Genomic DNA, 19713 nt, shown 5'->3' with positions numbered 1-19713 from the left:
CTTGAAAACGGGGGAGTGGAGATCCGAACGCAGCCGTGACTAACGGCGTTTAATGGGAGTGCATAATTAGTAAAGGAGCGTCATCGACCACGTCACTTGGTTGTCTTTTAGCCTGAACTGCTCGCAGTGATAGCGGGAAGAAAATCCTACCACAAGCACTGCAAGCAGTTCAGATGCCTTTCGATGTTCCCGATTAATCTACTAAATACCGGAGATGACGTGTGATGTGAACGGCAAAGGGGCGTCTTTACAAAATAGCGAGCGCATTTTTCGGATGCTCGCTCAGACATAGAGGCGTCAACAGATCGCAAAGAGCGAGCGCTCAATTTAAATATCCGGCCCCTTTTTAAGAACGAGCGTTCGCAAATAGCGTCCGGGTCTGAATCAGGCCCCCAGTCCGGTAATCTCCAGCAATACCAGTCCCACCCCAATTCCCCAATAGTACTAGTTCTAGCCCGGTTGTCTCCAGCAATATTGGTTCCAACCTGGTTATCTCAGCAATATCGGATCCAGTTGAGTTCTCCAATTATACCAGACCCAGCTCAGTTGTCTCCAACACTACCGGTCCCGGCCTGGTTCTCCAACAATACTGGCCTAGCCCTGTTCTCCAACAATACCAGTCCCAGCCTGGTTCTCCAGTAGTTCCAGCCTGCCTACTCAACTCTAGTTCTTCACTGGTACCTCGATTTGCCTGTGTAGTTCTATACACTCTCCTCAATTCCTCTCTATACGTAAGAATCTAATAAAGCCTCCCAGCTTTCTGCACATAACTCCCAATCCAGCTCCTACCCAAACCTCCAGTCCGGGAACACAGAACTACCCAGTTCTGACAGCTGTCTTCAGTCTTGTGCCCAGACTGATTGTTTCCATCTCATGTGTGTAGAGTACAGCCAAAGAAATGTCACCAAAGTTGACTGTTTCCTTTTGATAATGAGTTTGGTTATTGAGTGTTCCAGCTCTGTGCTCTGTGGCACAGAGTTAATCCAATAATGCTGTGGGGGTGGGACGCAAACGCAGGGACCCTGCAATAAGTGCTGGACAGTCACAGCAAGGCCAGTAATGGTTATCTGCAGAATGACGTATTGTTATAGAAAGAGAAACATTTATTAGTGACGAGATCTTAGACAGTATATAATATGCCCATGGTTGGGATACAATCAATTTTGGGCAACATCTGAAAAAAAAACATATGTACAGTATTTTTTAGTTGATAGCTGAGTAAGAAAAATAAATCAACATCACAACATATCTTCAAGTCATTAATGTTTTTTTACTTTTATAGGTGATGTGCTAATTGAAAAACACCGCAATGTCCGACTCGGCGAAGCCGTAACATTGAAGTGCCTTCTTCACGCAAAATATGACGTCAACCAGGTGTCCTGGCAGAAGGGTGGGAAGAACATAGCAACACACTACCTTGGAAAACAAATATTTATATTTCCCGAATATGAAAATGTATTAATCATGTCTACAGAGGGTCTGAATGTGACTACAATCACCATAAGGGCCGTCAAAGTAAGCGATGAAGGGGACTATCAATGTATCTTCAACTCATTTCCTTCTGGTTCTTCTACAGGGAAAACCACTTTGCATGTCTACGGTGAGTAAAATAAGATGTTTTCTTTATATTCGCTTTTTACTTGGTCTTGCAAGAAATAGAAATTGTCAATGGATATTTTCCCAAGAGCTTACATAATAAATCAAAGCTTTCTGTGAACTTTCCAAAGCCCAATGAGAAAGTAAATAGATAATTTTGGAGGCTCCTTAGTTCTATCTGCAAATATTTATCCCAATACCAGAGCTGTCATATGCCACTGAATACCTTTTACTCTACATTGATGAGTGCTAGAAAGGGTGAAACAGTCTATCTTTAGGGTGGATTCTGTCTCGGGAAATTCTCTGCACTGTGTCAGGCTCAGAATACTTGATGAACAAACTCTGTGTCTGACCATGCAACTGTTACTGCAAGCGAAAAATATGGTAGTTGCTCAATCAGCTTAATGATATACTAAAGGTGCTTGTAAAGGCCGAGGTTTACACTGAGCTACAGAAAAAAGGAATTTGCCCCCCAGCATACTGCAGATAAATCAAAAATACTTGAATCCTACATAATAATAGAAATTCAGAGGTATTGGTTACATACATTTGCAAATATATGAATAAGCGCTGGGCCATCGTCAAGGCTCCTCTATACCAGCGTCCCTAGCATTAAGGGGTCACATCCGAGGAGCAAGGCACCCCAAAAAATTCCAGCCAAGGACCATCCCCAGGGCATCACACGAAAAGGGGAAAAAAGGTGATAGTGAGGTGTAAAGGATAGATGTGTAAAGATAAATCAATAAGTGTTAATGAAATGTAAAAGAATTAAAATTACATAAATAATATACAAACGATTAGAAAAGTGAAAAAATATTCTATGTGAATTAAGTGGTGATGCCATGAGAAAGGTCCAGCCAGAACGTCTTCGGGGGCCCCACTCCCAAATGCTCACCCCAAAATAATTATAGCTACATAATAGTAGCACCCACTCTGGGTCATATAATTATAAATTGTTGTACGGCATGATAACAGTACATGTATGAGCTGAGAGCTAACTTACCTTGGAGGTACCCCAAAAAACCTCCACATGGCACTATAAGGATCACCACCTCCTCCTAATGCTGACTCCCTTCATGCCTCCAAACTGCAAGCAAAAAATATGGTAGTTGCTCAATCAGCTTAATGATATACTACAGGTGCTTGTAAAGGGCGGGGTTTACACTGAACACAGAAAAAAGGAATTTGCCCCCCAGCACACTGCAGCTAAATCAAAAATACTTGAATCCTACATAATAATAGAAATTCAGAGGTAAACCCCGCCAGGTACAGGTTACCATATACAGTATGTAACCGCAGTGGGGCTCATGTAGAGATAGACTGATATTGGGTCTAAGGGCGCACATCCACTACCCAATTAAAATGAGCAGTTTAACGATAACGTTATCAGTCAATTGTTCGAAAATCGGCCATGAAAATGTCAAACGACCAGCGATGCGCGCTCCCGCTGGTCGTTTTTGACATTTATCATTGCCCGAACATGCTGCTCAATCTGCCGATAACGACAGACTGGCCATGTTGGGGGATGAGGGAGGGTGCCTACACTGAACGACATACTGGGAAAGAAACGACTGCACGATTACAATGTCGTATCGTGCAGTCGTTTTATAGTCTGCTAGTGGATGTGCGCCTTAATACACTACAATAAGCGTTCCAACAAACAACAACGAGACGATACTAAATGTAGAAAATGTATGAAGGTTCCAACCCGGCGAGCCAAGCGCATGCGCCTCCTCTAGTTCAGCAGGCAACAAGAGCAAATGCGCCAGCGTTACGTCTGGAGGTGTGGCTTCACAGTGATCGTAAAATATGCTGAAAGTCTATATACAATTTATACAAATTACACAATACACAAAGTAATATTTCATAAAGTCGCGTGGAGCACGTAAAGCGAAATGTCAACAAGAAGCAAGTACAAAACTTAAGGTTAATTAAGTACACGTAAATAAACATATCAGTCGCTTTACCTTTGAAAAACTGACTAGAACATGTGTGGCTAGTTTGCGATTGCGGAATATCACAAAAATATTGCCATAAAGGGGAGGGATATAGATGCATTTAGCCAATCAGATGTGGTTGCAGGTCTTCATTTCCTCATTACCAGTTTGAGCATCTGTAAGTGCTCAGCCTCCAAACAAGCACATTAGTGGGCGTGGCTACGAAGACACGATTCAGCGCAAATTGCATCATCTGCTGCCTAGACCGCCCACTTCTCAGGGTAAGTAGGCAGGTGGTGGCCCAATCTTGTGGGCACCCGAGAGTGTCACCCAATTTTTGGGAGCCTCCCAGCCATTGCGGTAGAGTAGGCAAATATGCTACACAGTGCTATGGTGTACCTAGGGCTGCACAGTACTATGGTGTACTCAGTCCTGTCAGACACCTCCGCCCCCCCCCCCCCCCAATAAGCCCTGCCACATTCTTCCACTCTCCAGCCCCTTGGGTTCCTGGGAAAGGAAACCTGGTTCCTCTTTGGTTGATGGAGACCATCTTTTTGTAGCCTTCTATGGGGGTGGCCATTTTCTGTTAGCCCTCACTGCTCGCTAGAATCACATCTCTTGTGGCTGGCACCAGGGGGTTACACATGCTATAGCACGGAGCGGCCGGGGAGCAGGAGCATACTCTGTCTTTCTCCAGCAGCCAAGTTGCCCTGGATCACTAAAATTGTACCGGCCTAGGGGGCACATAGCACCCCACCCCCCAGCCAAGCCCGGCTCTGGCATTTAGCCTTGCATATGAAGGATGGATTGTAAGCTTGCGAGCAAGGCCCTCTTACCTCTTTGTCTGTTATTACCCAGTCATATTTCATTACTGGTTATTCTCATAGTACCCTACGCTCCCGGAATGGCCAGGAGGCTCCCAAAAATACGGTGGTGCTCCCGGCATTCGGGAAAAGTGGGCAAGTCTCCCAGCTGCCACCTGCCTGCATACCCCCAGTTCCCCCCCTGCACCCCTACACAGACACAGACATACCTGCAGCATTGGGGGGGGGGTGACACGATTCACAGTGGCGGTAATCTCAGCATTGTGTAGCAGGGCGGAGCCACGGTCCCCAATCCACACCCAATGCCGCGTCATGTCCATGCCATGCCCCCCCTTATGCCGCACCATGCCCCCCGCTTTACTGACCTGGTTGCTCCCTCCCGGTGGGGTCAACCAGAATGTTGGCAAGTATGGTTGTCCCCAATTGTAAAGTGCAAATGGAAGTATGCTGGCGCTATATAAGTAACTGTAAATAAATATATAATAAAAATATGTACGTGTGACCCACTATGGAGCCTGCACAGTGCAAGTACCCCTCCGCAAAATGGACGTGCGTGCAAATACCCAAAATGTGTCTAGTTTCAATATATAGTACATGTATTGAAATTGTCCCACTACACTAATATAATAAGCAGGTGAGATATTAAATATTGAGCTATTCAGATGTTCTTAAAAGATAACACTAAGGGGAGATCATATTTTGGAGAGAGAGAAGCTGATTGGTTGGTAGTTTCTCTCTCTTCACTTTCTAACTGCCACGTTACAATGAAAAATGACAGATGCTGATTGGTTGGTACTTTTTTTTTTTTTTTTTTATCTCTCTTCAATCTCCACTCACTAGCAGATCTCAGTGTGACCATATGATAAACGAAATGACTGTATAGGAGTGGAGAGGGTTAAACTTCCTAGGCTGGGGGCAGACCAGTGTGAGGAATCATGTGATAATTAGGGCCAATGGGTTTTTAGGGTTGTAGGTTATAGCAGGGATATTAGAGATTGTTGGAGGCGGAGTCAGCCTCTTTTGTTCCTGTCTTGGAGTGGGTAAGTGCTCTTACCTGAGCTCTGTTATATTTTCTTCATAGCCATCCTTCTGTTTTTCTTTCCTCTTCTTATCTTTGTTCTTCACCTTCTTCATCTATCCCTCTCTCTCTCTGCCCTCCCCCACCTTTGCGCTCTGCATTTTCTAACAATCCTCCTAACCCTTATAAGGACTGTGACCCCCCCCCAAATTGGTAGCATGCCCCGCCCGCACCGCTCATCGCGGATCCCCGCCCGTTACCGGGCACAGGAAGAAGGCCCAGGGAGTTCTGGGGAGGCTCCTGCCTCTCAAGAGGGAGCTGAAGGGGCTAGCGCGAGTCGCGCAGCCCCGCGGCGTCATGGGCGGCCGGGCGCGGCCGCGCTTACCCGCGGCCGTCAAGCAGGTGCTGTCAGGGCGGCTGGACACAGCCGCCGGCGGGGGGAAGGCGCGGCTGCTCTGAGCAGCCGCGAGAGGCAGTTAGTGAGCCCGCGGGAGGGCAGAGCTGCCGCGATTAGGGCGGTGAGCGCTCGCCCCCCGCGGGTTCAAAGGTCACAGGCGCACACGCGCACCGCAAGGAGGGCTGCTAATAGCCCTGTTAGTGCCCGGAGGGGCAGGGGGGACTCCCCCACAGTTAATGAAGTGGGGAATGTCGAGGTGGGGGAGATGGACAGCCCTGGCAGCACATTAGGGGCTTTGTCAGTCAGGGAGGCAGCCATTTTAGGACAGGGAGAGCTGATGGAGGATGATTGGCAGGCTAGTCAGCAATCAGCAGACAGGGCCATGTCTGGGGCAGCAGCTTCTGGCTATGTGGATACTCAGGTCCCTAGTGGGGGTGCAAGTCAGTCCTTTGACCCTGCAGCTTTTGCGGCCATGATGTCATCAATGACATCTGCTTTTGCTCCCATGGTTGCGGCATTGGCTCCTAGCCAAGCAGATAGTGAAAGGGTGGATCAGAGGCAGCGTTCAATTTCTGCTACTCTAGGGCCAGCGGTAGATCAGTTCATGCAGGCTTGCAAGGCTATGGGCTCCGCTGCGGCTCAGTTGGCAAGACCAGAGGCGTCTGGGGCTGGTGCGGCTGTGTCTTCTCCTGCTGTGTCGACCGTGCCCAGGGTTTCGGCCCAGGGGGCGGCTTCATCGTCTGTTTCAGATACTGCTGAGGGCGAAGCTATGGAACAGGATTTCAGCGTCGAGGAGGCTTCATCATCGGTCGTGTCCGGGAGGGAGCAGTCCGGATCGTCAGGTGAGATCTCAGAAGATGATGATGTTGCTGACTCTGCCTCCTCTTCTTCCTCTGTCTCTGACTTGTCGTCGACCTCTTCTTCTCTGGCTTCTTCTGTCAGCAGCGCGAAAAAGGCGCGGAAGAGGGCTGCTAAATATGCGCGCAAGGAGGCGGATAGGCGGGATAAGCGGGCTAAGCAGCAGCGTCAGAGTAGTAGCGCGCGGAAGTCCAAGAAGCGTCAGCATCAACCAGGTGTGGTGCATTGCGACAATACAGCAGTATTGCGGGGTCTGCGCGATTGTTGCAAGAAAAAAATCAGGAAGGGCGATTATGTGGACATGTTCATTTTAACTGAGCAAGCCAAAAAAGATTTCAAGGCAGCTAAGCTTAAAGGCGGGGTGGGGTTGGAAGCTTTTCGTTCCTATGATAACTGGCTTGCTGGGTTTTGCGTATTCGCAGCATGCTACTTGAAAGATCGCCCAGGGGAGCACCTGAACGTAATAAGGTATATCCACCTGATTCATGGGATGCAGCGTAAATCCAGGGGCAGCGCCTGGAGAACATATGATGAGGAATTTAGGCGCAAGCAGGACGGATCCAAGCGCTTAGATTTTGGGTGCAAGGACGTGGAAGTGTGGCTTGACGTCACGCAACCACCAAAAGGTGGAGTGGAGGATTCTCGGGTAGGCGGGGATACTCATAAGGGGGGGTCTGGGGCGTGGCGCCCGAGTTCTGATCCCTCCCCGGGGCGTCGACAGACGGGCCCCGGTCGGCTTTCTGCGCAGACACCTTTTAAAGGTAAATGTTTTGCCTTTAATAATGCCTCCTGTTCCCAGGGCCAACGGTGCCGTTTTCGACACCTTTGCTTGCGTTGCAACGGATCGCACCCCGCCTCTAATTGTTTCAGGTTGTCAGCCCAACAGGGATCCAAGTCGGGAGGAGGAGCTATTCCCAAAGCGGGAGGTAGCGCAGGCGCTAAATAGGGCACCAACCCCTATCCGTTTGGATGCTATGTCCAGGTGGCTAGGGTGGTACCCTAATAGGCAGGACGCTAAGTTTTTGTTTTTCGGGTTCAAGTTGGGTTTTCGTTTACCAGTTATAGGGGAAGTTCGAGTCGGTTCCCCGAGAAATTTACAATCAGCTCGACTTTTTCCTGACGTTCTTCAGTTAAAAGTCGAGAAAGAGGTTCAGTTAGGACGTATGGTGGGTCCATTTGCGCATCCTCCAATGGGGAATCTGATTCTTTCCCCAGTGGGGGTGGTGCCTAAGAAAACTCCAGGAAAATTTCGGCTGATCCAGCATCTGTCTTATCCATTGGGGTCCTCCGTTAATGACGCTATACCTCCTGAATTCTGTTCAGTGAGGTATCAGTCTTTTGATGATGCTCTCAGTATCGTTAGGGCATATGGACGCGGGGCCCTCATGGCTAAGATGGATGTGGAGTCAGCTTTTCGTTTGCTTCCTTTGCACCCCGAATCGTTTAGGTTCATGGGTTTTCGCATTGGGGGGGAATACTTCATAGACAAGTGCTTGCCTATGGGGTGTTCGATTTCCTGCGCATACTTTGAAAAATTTAGCACTTTCCTTCATTGGTGCGTAGAGTTTTCTTGTGGGGGTCATGGGATAGCGCACTATCTCGATGACTTCCTCTGCGTGGGGCCCGCTGGGTCAGAGCGTTGTAACGAGTTACTTGGTTCCATGAGAGCGCTGTTTTTTCATTTTGGAGTACCTGTGGCAGACGAAAAGACAGAGGGACCCCTCTCGTGTTTGTCATTTTTAGGTATCGAGATTGATACCTTGGCTGGATCCTGTCGGCTGCCGCGCGATAAAATTGACAAATTGCGAGATTCCATTTCAGAGTGTTTGGTTGCGCGCAAAATTTCGCTCAGGCAGGCCCAATCACTGTTGGGTTGTATGAACTTTGCCTGTAGAGTTATACCGATGGGGAGGGTATTTTGCAGAAAGCTAGAGAGGGCCACAGCGGGGGTTTCCAAACCTCACCATTTGATCCGTTTATCGTCAGAAATAAAGAGAGACCTGGAAGTTTGGGTTTCCTTTTTGGCAGATTTTAATGGGATCAGGATATGGTTATCCCCTCTGGTGGGCAATGTCGATTTGCAGCTTTTCACCGATGCAGCAGGATCTTCGGGGTTCGGTTGCTACCTGAGGGGATCCTGGTGCGTCGCAACTTGGCCAGAGGAGTGGATTCGTGCAGGTTTGACAAGAGATATGCTGCTCTTAGAACTGTTCCCAATAATGGTCGCCTTGGAGGTCTGGGGCGAGCGCATCTGCAATCGCAGCATTCTGTTCAGATGTGACAATCTGGGCGTGGTGCATGCGGTAAACGGGCAGCGAGCAAAGTCGTTGCTGGTTTTGCGTGTGCTAGCGCAGCTGGTGCTTGCCTGTTTGCGCCATAATGTGCTGTTTCGAGCTCAACACGTACCCGGAGTTGACAACGGGATTGCCGATGCGCTGTCCAGATGTCAATGGGGTCGGTTCCGTACATTGGCTCCTGATGCAGAGACTGATGGTGTGCTGTGCCCCTCTTATGTTTGGCAGGTTATCAAGCCGGACTGGAGGGGTTAGCGGAGCTGTCCATTGCACCAAGTACCCTCAAGGCTTACCGTCGGTCTTGGGAAGAATGGGAAGTTTTTTCCCGTAGCCAAGGCCTTGGAGGTAAGGGTCAGCATCAATTGATGCTTGCTTTTATTTGGCAGCTGTATGTATCTGGCAAATCGAGAGCGGTAGTTTCACGGTACCTGGCAGGTATTTCGTTTTTCTCCAAATTGAAGGGAATCCCTGACCTTACAAGGAGTTTTGTCATCACAAAGGCCTTGAAAGGTTGGGCGCGCGCTGAGCCGGTTAACCCCGATAAAAGACGGCCTATAGACATTTATCTGTTACCGTCCATTCTAGGAGCGGTTGCGGACGTGGCGGCCTCCGGTTTCGAAACGCTTTTGTTTAAGTTAGCTTTTTCCATGGCTTTTCATGGTGCTTTCCGGGTGTCGGAATTGGTTGCTCCCTCCAAGTGGAGGGATTCAACTATGCTGCGTTCGGATGTGAAGGTGGGTGAGAGGTCCTTGCTGTGCAGATTGCGTCGTTCTAAGACCGATCAGTTAGGCAGGGGTCGCTGGATAACATTGGTCCCCTCGGCGGATTGTCGAATTTGTCCGGTCGGCTTGGCCACTCGTTATGCATCTGTCAGACCCTCAGCGGAGGGCTCATGGCTGATGCATGGCGATGGGCTTCCGCTGACAAAATTTCAGTTTAGTTGGATGCTGCGGCGATGTCTTTGCAGCGTGGGCCTCTCACCAGGGGAGTTCGGCACGCATTCGTTTCGAATTGGTGCTGCCACTTCGCCGCTGCTGCGGGATTTCCAGAGTCACAGATTCAAGCTCTGGGCCGATGGAAATCAGCCAGTTATAAGCGTTACATTCGACCGAATCATTGAGGTTAATGTTGTGCATGCACGTTACATATGGTTTGTTATGTTTTACGAAATGTCATTGGTCCTGGTCTTGTTTGTTTTTCCCTGTCTTTCCTACTCGGGGACTAGCTACTCGCCATTGATTTCAGTGGGAGTCTGGAGAGTTTTGACGATTTTTTTTACCTGATCTGACGGATTTAATTCGGCTATTTGGTTTATAATTACAATTATATGTCCCTCAGCAGGTTTTACGTTTTCTCTCTGGTCGAGTTCACTTGTGTTATCCGATATCTCTCCCAAACCCCCCCCCCCCCCGCTCTCCCCCCCCCCCTTCTTTTTTATTTTAACTTATCCTCTTGTGTCTTCATGTTGCTTCAAATTGGCACAGAAGCTTGTTGATCTTTAAAGATTCAAATCAAAATTTTTTCTTTTTGGCAGATCCTCAGTAATATGTTCCCCGTTAGATATACATGATTAAATATGCTAAAATTTTACAATAACTTTAATGTTTTCTTTGTTTTTCCCTCATTATAGGAATGGCTTTTGATGATTGTACTGTATGGATAATTGGCCATTTATTTGTTTTTTGGGCGGCTAGGTTCATGCAGGCGCAGGACGCGCCGTTGTTTCCGGGGGCTAGTGGAGTTAGATGGATAGGGGTCAGAGGTATGTTGTGGGAGAGCCTTAAGCCTAAACTCTTGCAGCAGGTTCAGCGGTATGGCTTACCGAGAGTCGTGGTTATTCATCTAGGCGGGAATGATTTGGGCAAGAGGACATCTCTGGATTTAAGGCATGCGGTGGTGGAGGATTTGGGTCAGATTATAATGGCATGGCCAGCTTGCACAATAGTTTGGTCTTTCATGGTCCCTAGATTGTGTTGGCGTGGTGTGGTTGACGGCAGAGCCATTGATGAAGCCCGGAAGAAAGTGAACTTTACGGTTTCAAAATTTGTGTTGGAAAATGGTGGGGCAGTGGTCAGACATCCTAGGATAAAATTTCGGTATACTTACCTTTTTCGGTCTGACGGGGTTCATTTAGCGGAGGAAGGTATGTTTATTTTTCTTGAGGATCTGTTTGAGGTTGTGGTTTCTGTGCGTTAGTTCTATGGTGGCGGTGCAAGGTTTCTTTTGGCAGAACCTTGCTTTTGGCGGGAAAGAACGGCAGGTTACCTATTAGCACTGTGAATATTTGTTTACTCATTGTTTTGCTCACCTTCGTTGACTCATAAAGTCTGCTGGACCACCCTGCCGGGGGCAGCATCATCACCTTACCGGGTGGGTAGTCAAGATAGAAGGCTTGAGCGTATTGTGTTGTGGTTGGAGTGTTTATAGTGTTAGGCTTGGGCTGTTGTTAGCCGTTCTTTCTTTGCCACCATATTTAAATTAATTTAATTAATATAGTAACTAATTCATTATATGTTTTTAAATAAATAGCTAACAAATTCTGCCAAATACAAGTCTCCGTGTCTTTATTTCAATTAAGTATGTTATTGTCACTGATTCACACGCAGGTCAATCCTCAGACGATGGGAAGTTTAGATAAACGAAATGACTGTATAGGAGTGGAGAGGGTTAAACTTCCTAGGCTGGGGGCAGACCAGTGTGAGGAATCATGTGATAATTAGGGCCAATGGGTTTTTAGGGTTGTAGGTTATAGCAGGGATATTAGAGATTGTTGGAGGCGGAGTCAGCCTCTTTTGTTCCTGTCTTCCCACCCTCCCTCCCTAAAGTTTATTTTTATGGGCTCTTTTTGATTTGGGTTTGGTGATTGTTTCGTTGGCTATTTTAGGCGGGAAAGAACGGCAGGTTACCTATTAGCACTGTGAATATTTGTTTACTCATTGTTTTGCTCACCTTCGTTGACTCATAAAGTCTGCTGGACCACCCTGCCGGGGGCAGCATCATCACCTTACCGGGTGGGTAGTCAAGATAGAAGGCTTGAGCGTATTGTGTTGTGGTTGGAGTGTTTATAGTGTTAGGCTTGGGCTGTTGTTAGCCGTTCTTTCTTTGCCACCATATTTAAATTAATTTAATTAATATAGTAACTAATTCATTATATGTTTTTAAATAAATAGCTAACAAATTCTGCCAAATACAAGTCTCCGTGTCTTTATTTCAATTAAGTATGTTATTGTCACTGATTCACACGCAGGTCAATCCTCAGACGATGGGAAGTTTAGAAGTGAATACAGAAATTCCGGTTTCTCTTCCAGAGCCTCTGAATGTGGCCTTGTACAAGGACCACTGGAATGATTTCCTTAACATCACATGTGTGGCCAGGGCGTGGCCTCTCCCTAAGATTTCATGGTCCGGCGTAGGAGGCGGTTACGCCAATGGCAGCAGCTCTGACGGGCTAGTGACGGTTACCAGCTGGATAGTGATAAAAGCAGCGGAGAGTCAGCTGACTGACATATTACAATGCAGAGTCCTTCATTCAGGGAAGGAAACCATACACAACGTTTCTGAGATACCAAGTAAGTAACTTATACATTATATTTTATATATCTTACACATGACAGTTGTTTTTTTTTCTACATAATATCAACAGGACATAAAGACACACAGAGAACATTGCAGCCAAATGATCCTATGAGAGGACTATACTGTTGTACACAGGGCCGGATTAAGGGCCATATTTGGCCGGCACTGAATAAACTGTGGCCAGTGTCATGTGGGTGTGGCCAGTGCCATGTGGGTGTGGTCAGTACAATGTGGGCATGCACATTCCCTACACTATCAGCCCTAATGTCTCACTATATTCATAAAAGTAGAATTATTGCTTCATTTTCTGAGGATAGTAACACAATTATGATTTATGGCTGACCATGTGGGGCCAGCTGGGCGGCTGGTATCATGCTGTCATGACGATGGGCCTATTTTTATTTAGAGGCCTGGAGCTATAATCCCATCCGCCCTATTGCTAATCTGGCCCTGCTTGTCCGGCATCACCAAAATACCATTTTACTTTACTTTTATTTTGATAAGTAATAATGTACTGACACTTTCTAACAAATTCTCACATGGGGCTCTATTTATTATCATTATTGTTACTAAAATAAAGTGAAAAAGGGTGTTTTCACACCCTTTTCACATTATTTTAATTTCACCTAAAGTTACTAAAGGGCAATTGGAGTAGAATTAGTAAAATTCTACTCCAACCCCTAATTATCACTTATATTTAGTAATCAGATCGCATTTTCCATCATTGTAATGGGAAATGCCATCTGCCTGGTAGTTACTAAAAATAAATAGTGAAAAAAAAATACCGGGGGAAGCCCTGTGATAATAACGCCACCTGGAGGTTGCGTTATCCAGAGTCTTCCCCGGTTACCGGACTCCTGCTCTGCTATAACATGCAGAGCCCGGAGCCGGCCCCAGTGATCAGCTGTGTGGTCTAAACAGACCACACACTGATCTCTGCTAAAAAAAAAAAAAAAAAAATATAGTAAAAATAAATAAATAATTTACCTGAGTCCAGGGCTCTGGTGATGTCCTCCCTCCGGTCAGCTGGTCTCCCATCCTGCACTGGGGCCCGTTCATCAGGTGACCGGATGCCAGTGCAGGATGGGATGTCAGCTGACCGGTTCCATGGAGGACATCACCGGAGCCCCGATCACTACAGGTAAGTGCAATTAAGTGAGGGGGTGTTGCGATCGCAGGGGGCAGAGCTTAGCGGCGGGGGGTAGCAGCGGCGGCCGGTCGGCGCATGCGCGGGCAATTGTCAGGTATTTATTGCGAAAATACCGTGATAAGGCTGTGGAGGGGATTCGCAGGGACAGAGCTTTTTCTCGCAAGCTCTGTCCCTGCAAGGGATTCGTAGTAAATCCCTGTGATATTGCCTGAATTCGCAATGCGGATTGTAGTAAATAGAGCCCTTAGCCTCTAATTTACTGACTAAAATGAAAGACATTTTGCATATTATTATTCTTACAACTATCATTAATTTATATAGTTAAGTAGATAGGTTAGAAATAATTTTCATATATAGTTGTTTTTTTACAGGTAGGTAACAGAATAGCTAATTACTATAACTTGCAAATCCTTTTATCCCCAGTATGGGGGAAAATACCTAATGGGGATATGTCTTAAATTTTGGAGAGACATTGCCCAAAGCAACCAATTAGCTTCTACTGTAGCTGTCATTTATCTAGGACAGTCTATGACCGTTCAAAGCTGGTTGGTTGGTTGCTCTGGGCAACTTCTCCAGTTTTTTTTTTCTCCAAGGCTTGATACATCTCACCCCTTAAGATATAAAAATGCTAAAGACTGTGGGTGAGATGTACTAATGGGAAAATGCTTGTTCTGGCTGCATTCCCCATATGTACCAAGCTCCAGAATGCAATACTTTTCGGAGTTTAGACCTGTTAGGCTGCAGTATGTGCCGATAAGTGACGGGATGTACCGCATTGAAAATGTGATGCTTAGTACATCCCGCCTGGTACAACTGTCTGCATGTCTGACTGTTCCCATCCATTTGCCCCCACTTGTTTTTGTGGTTATTGTTCTTAGCTAATTACAAATGAACATACAAACCAGGTTATGTAGCCATCAGTTCAGGTTTGTGTACACGAGTCTGAGCAGCTTCGGTTCGCTAAGAGTCCGTCTTTGGCCCAATGTCCTCGTGTTTTATTTTGATAAAAAGAAAATAACTTTTTACCGGAACCAGTTTTGTAATTACTGTGACTTTATTCCATGTATTTTACACTTTCTGAACTCACACAATTTTATTTTCTCTTCTGTTTGTTGTTTAGACCCTAAGACCAGTGTCCAGCCCATTATTATAGCGATGATTGTGGCCATCCTATTAGTGTTGGTGGTGTCTCTGACGTTGGTGTGCTGCCGTGCCAGGAAAAGGAAGGCCTCGGAATCACTTACTCGCTAGGCCTATTCCGGCATCGGGTGGGAGAAGACGTTATTTGGATTTAGTTGGCTACTTCCGGCCAGTCCGCTACAGTTGGACTCCGTGGTGCATTGTTCATATATAATGTACAGCAAATGGCGTATTAGCGCAGTGCAAACTAGCAAATTCTACTTGTTACAGCTAACGGCTGCTCGAACACTTTAGTCCATACATAAGCTGGACTCTTCCACATGTTCTCCAATGTAACACAGTGCTGCCTGGGGCTCATTAATCCTTGAACGTTGCTGAACCCAAAAATGACAGAACACTGCGGTGAAAGTTTTCAAGAAAAAAAAAAAATTCTGGATTGCTTCTAAAAAAAAAAAAAATCCCTGACGCCCTCATATAAGAATTGGAGCTCAACGCTGGATCTCCACAGAGGATGACAAACCCGCAGTATCCAGTGCGTCACAGTATAACAAGAAGAGGCCCTCAGGACAATATATAGCTGCATCCTTAATTTAATAAATGTAGGCAGCATAAAGTACATAGAGTATCACAAAATATATTGGGGTCTGCCCCTTCAGGCGGGTGCTTGTGAGATTCGAATGGTCAAATAGGTATAAGCTCACCCAACGCCCGGGTATTGTGCGCAGCAACAGTCACATAACAAAGTCTTAGTGCCAAAACTCCTGCATGCTGGGCGCCGTCATTTTGACACGTAGAGGTCACACAATAGGAGCCTGGCATAGCACATGGACATATACGCTGTGTAAGCGCAGTTATCGCCCCCCCTGTTGTCCACAGTATCATAAGGGAAAATTACCTCAGTAATAGTTTCCTTTAGGACACATATTAGCATCATATAATAGCTACATTTTCCTCAACTAAAAGTGTGTACATTAGCGCACACGGTAAACAGAGAAATCATACTACTGATGCATTTTATTTTATTGTATGTGATTATTTATTCGTTAAATCTATTATTAAAGTGACACAGCCATTTTCTGTGCTGAGCCCATATTGATTAGGAAACTATAATTGTCCAGCATTTTAGATCTTCCCCTTTTCATTAGATTAGAGATGAGCGGTTCGGTTTTGGCTCAGATTTTCCCGCCAAATTTGGATCACTGCCCAGGGCAAAATGCCCTCTATCACCGACATCTCAGCGCATATGTCCATAAAAGATCCGAACTTGGCGGGAAAATCCGAACTGCTCATCTCTACATTAAACTGAACTTTTCTTTGACAATACAGCTGGGTTTAGCCTTTTTATATCTCAAATGAGTCACAATTGAGAGGGGACACCAGGGGTTTATGCAATACAAGGTTGGTTTCGCCTTTTCAATGATTGCCGCTTTAAAAATAAAGCCCGACAGACCAGGAGCAGCGCAGAACCCTCTGTGGTCAGTCTCTTAAGTTAAAAAGAAGAAATTATTTGTATGGTTCTGTATCTTTGTATTTATATGAATGTGCGCACAGACAATAGAGACTATATAATGACTAGGTGACCGTAGCATTGATTTAGCGCCAGTAATCAAACATCGTCTAACACTAATTAAACTTCCGTTGAGTGATGAAAACCTAATGTATTGTCTGCCTGATTGTTATGGGTTATTATATTCTAGTTCTGCTATGTGTTCTTGTATGTTAAATATACAAAATATTAATATTAAAATGAATGTTATTAAGTAAAATAAATATATTAAAAACATGGAATCATTTTATATCACCATATACACTGATTAAAATTCATATTTTGGTCAGACGTATATTAACCAATGCTATCTGATCACTGACCATTTCAGACGCTTACCCTGGACTGAGCCTGTTCCCAATTGTGACATCACCCCGAGGGTGCAAATAGCTTATATTGGGTAAATGTTATTTATTACATAATTTATGTTTTGAATTTTGTTTTTTATTTGATAGCTACAGTAGATGCACAACAGTGACATTTTTAGACCTGTTGTATATTGTTAATTTGTTATGCATTTTATTCTCTTTAGCCAATTGACAGATGTCACAGGGTTTCTCCACTCCAGTCATCAAGTATTGCCAACACATCATGTTTACAGGATTTATTTAATTTGTGCAGATGAGTCTATTTCTGCTGGGTCAGTAATTATCTTCACTGTTTCCACAGGCAGAAATCCTGAAAACATGACCGGAGTGTGATCGTTGAGGGTAGAAGTTGAGAATCACTGATTTATTACATTTAATGTACAGTGGGAAAGAATTTTGGGATATTTATTTCTGCCCCCATTTATTAGGCAGCTGGTCTGTATACTGCATTACATGTCCTTGTGTGCATTTTCTGTGGAGCAGGCAGCCCTCTTTTACAGCTGATGTAAACCTCTGATCTGTCAGTCTGAGCTAAGAATTCTGTTCATGCCCCCCCTCCACACGATATCTGCTTGGGAATGCCAGCATTTCTAGAACTACTAATTCCAGCATGCACGTGGTTGCCGAAGTGGTGATATGAATATATTAAAAGGGGCCGAACACTGACTGCCAGGTCTTTGCCGTCCTGTGAGGAGTTAATTTTTTTTTTTTTTTTTACCTATCTCTATAGCAAAGGCTGAAAGGACTTTACTCTTCTCCCGGTGTTCCATAAAAGTTAATTTTCTCACTTCATTAATAGGCTGCAGTCTCATGAATAATTGTTCATTTAACAGAACAGCATCCGTTAAGAAACCAGCAAAGGAGAACTTAGAACATGGGTGCAGAAGTGATCGCCTACATGTTCTAAAGAGCTGAAGAATTCCACGGAATGGGGCTGACTCAGCAGTAAGACGCACTGCCCATGTCGGACGCAGTACAGCATTTTGTTCTTCTGCGTCTAACTCTCACCTAACATGAGTCCCAGTTGTGTTCGCGTAGAGTCGCAGTTGTGATTTGTGTCATGGGGTGCCTTGGGGAAACTGTTTGCGCACACAGACGGACAACCGCTCACACAGGAGGCCATACTTGGATGGAGAAACTCAACCCGCCATAGTGCCGGGGCAAGTTTTGATGTTGCGACTAATGGTGGCATCTGGACGCACCAGTCGGTATTTCTGCATCTTTGGACACTGACTGTGTACGACTCAGTCCTTGCCGCAGTGGTGTACGCCAGGGAAGGGCTTTGTAGTGGCATGAGTATAAAGCCGCAATAGCGACCGCCAGGAGATGCAGACAAGGACGCAGCTGCATCCTACTCAGAATCAGACCCACAATCAGGTGGATTCAACAGATACAAATACATTTTCATGTCAAACAGACTTAGGGGTATATTTACTACAGTGAGAGTTTTCAGGAATGGAGATGTTACCCATAGCAACCAATCAGATTCTACGTAACATTTAACTAAAACCTTCTAGAAGATAATAGCTAGAATCTGATAGGTTGCTATGGGCAACTTCTCCACTTCTGAAAACTCTCACTTTAGTAAATACACCCCTTAACTAAGAATTAAAACTGTAAGCGTAATGTTTCATAATTTCTGAAAGGAAGTAAGTGATTCCCGAAACCTGCCCTTCTCCCCCCATAAATTGTCTCGCCTCCCCGCTTCCTCTTTTCTTAGCCTGCAGCTTCCCAATATCATAATTCTACAGGGAAATAAATGTTTGCAGGGGGTGGAATTGATCTCATCCAATCAGATGGACTCTGCTCATTCTAGAATTCATGGGGCAGTAAGGTCAGGAGAGCTGCAGGGGGTTGTGGGGGGGTCTCTGTAAGTCTCACCAGTCAGGAGGACATGGCGTTTACAGTACTTTCTCCAATCAAGTCTCTAACTTTCAAATTGCTCCGTCTTTGGGATGTCATTGTAGTGTTGGCTTTCTAACCTGCTTCCGTTTTTATTCTATTTGTTAAATTAAGGTCTATCCTTTCACAAAAACAATCCCAGCAAGATTTCCCATATCATTAACAAAACCCAGTTAGTTGTATTTGTACAGTACTTTCTGTGCTGATTTATCTTACACTAACAAAGCTGCAAAAAGGAGACGCATTGGTATTGCTGTCTGTCTGTCTGTCTTCCTGATTAACAGGATGTGACTCCCATATTGCCTGTTCTAAATCTGGACGAGGACCAACTTTCTAGTGACCTGTGACGTTCCGACAATTTGGCCAAAAATAACAATCTATTCTATAAATGTCTAGTGATATGAGGGGGGGTTCCTAGCTGGGGAAATGCTAATCACTCATTCAAGCAGATTTGTCTTTCCTATCTTCTCACTAATGAGTAAAATAAGACTTATACCCAGGAGCAGTTTAAAGGCCTGATTCAGCATGGATAGCAGGTCTGTAATCGCACGTCCCCGCTCACTGCAAAATTATGCAAATGAATGCGATCACAGCACTATACCAAGACGCCCCCCAGTTTATAAAGCCACCCACTTCCCATTACATACATCTGCAAGTCATCGGTAACATCGGATACATACGCTGAGTTGTGGTTGAGCTTGACATGCCTCACAACCTGCGAAGCTTCCTGTCACCATGCAGAGCTCTGGCTGCGTATGCCGTCTCTTAATTATGCATGCACCCGCCACCCCGCCATTTTTCAAGTGGTTTCAGTCTGCAAAACCGGCCGACCCGGGACTCTGGAGAGGTGAGTATAATATTATGAGTGAAGGGTGTGCAGTGTTGGCCCCCTTGGACAGCACACCCTGCACCCATTGTAGACACGCCCATGCTTGTACCTTATTATCGTGAGATGTACATGGAGGTGAGCTGGGCAGAGTGACCATAAATGGAATCTTATCAGGAGACTTGTGATTAAGAACATTTTCACCTGTTTGTGTAGAAATTAAGTTTTGGGGCCATTCATCAAAAAGGTAATGAAGGAGATATTTCCTATCTCTCCCGGAA

The 19713-nt window shown here is 45.6% G+C and overlaps 1 protein-coding gene across 5 annotated transcripts in view; it reads left to right on the top strand.

Moving 5' to 3' along the window:
- LOC148443404 (OX-2 membrane glycoprotein-like) overlaps nucleotides 1-16602 on the top strand; it is a 40590-nt gene extending 23988 nt beyond the window's left edge. For 3 of the 5 annotated variants that reach the window (XM_088462862.1, XM_088462861.1, XM_088462863.1), the window contains exons 5-7: nucleotides 1283-1600; nucleotides 12233-12493; nucleotides 14771-16601. In XM_088462862.1, the coding sequence (XP_088318988.1) occupies nucleotides 1283-1600; nucleotides 12233-12493; nucleotides 14771-14901 (710 nt within the window). In that variant the 3' untranslated portion in view covers nucleotides 14902-16601. Of the gene's footprint in view, nucleotides 1-1282; nucleotides 1601-12232; nucleotides 12494-14770 lie in introns of all 5 variants that reach the window. The other 2 variants (XM_088462865.1, XM_088462864.1) reach the window with 1 other exon arrangement.
- Nucleotides 16603-19713: the final 3111 nt, after the last annotated feature.

The sequence above is a fragment of the Taudactylus pleione genome, unplaced genomic scaffold (genome assembly GCF_031769625.1).
Source record: "Taudactylus pleione unplaced genomic scaffold, aTauple2 ptg001279l, whole genome shotgun sequence".
NCBI lineage: Eukaryota > Metazoa > Chordata > Amphibia > Anura > Myobatrachidae > Taudactylus > Taudactylus pleione.
The sequence above is the reverse complement of the archived record's forward strand: the minus strand, read 5'-3'. Positions and strand labels throughout refer to the sequence as shown.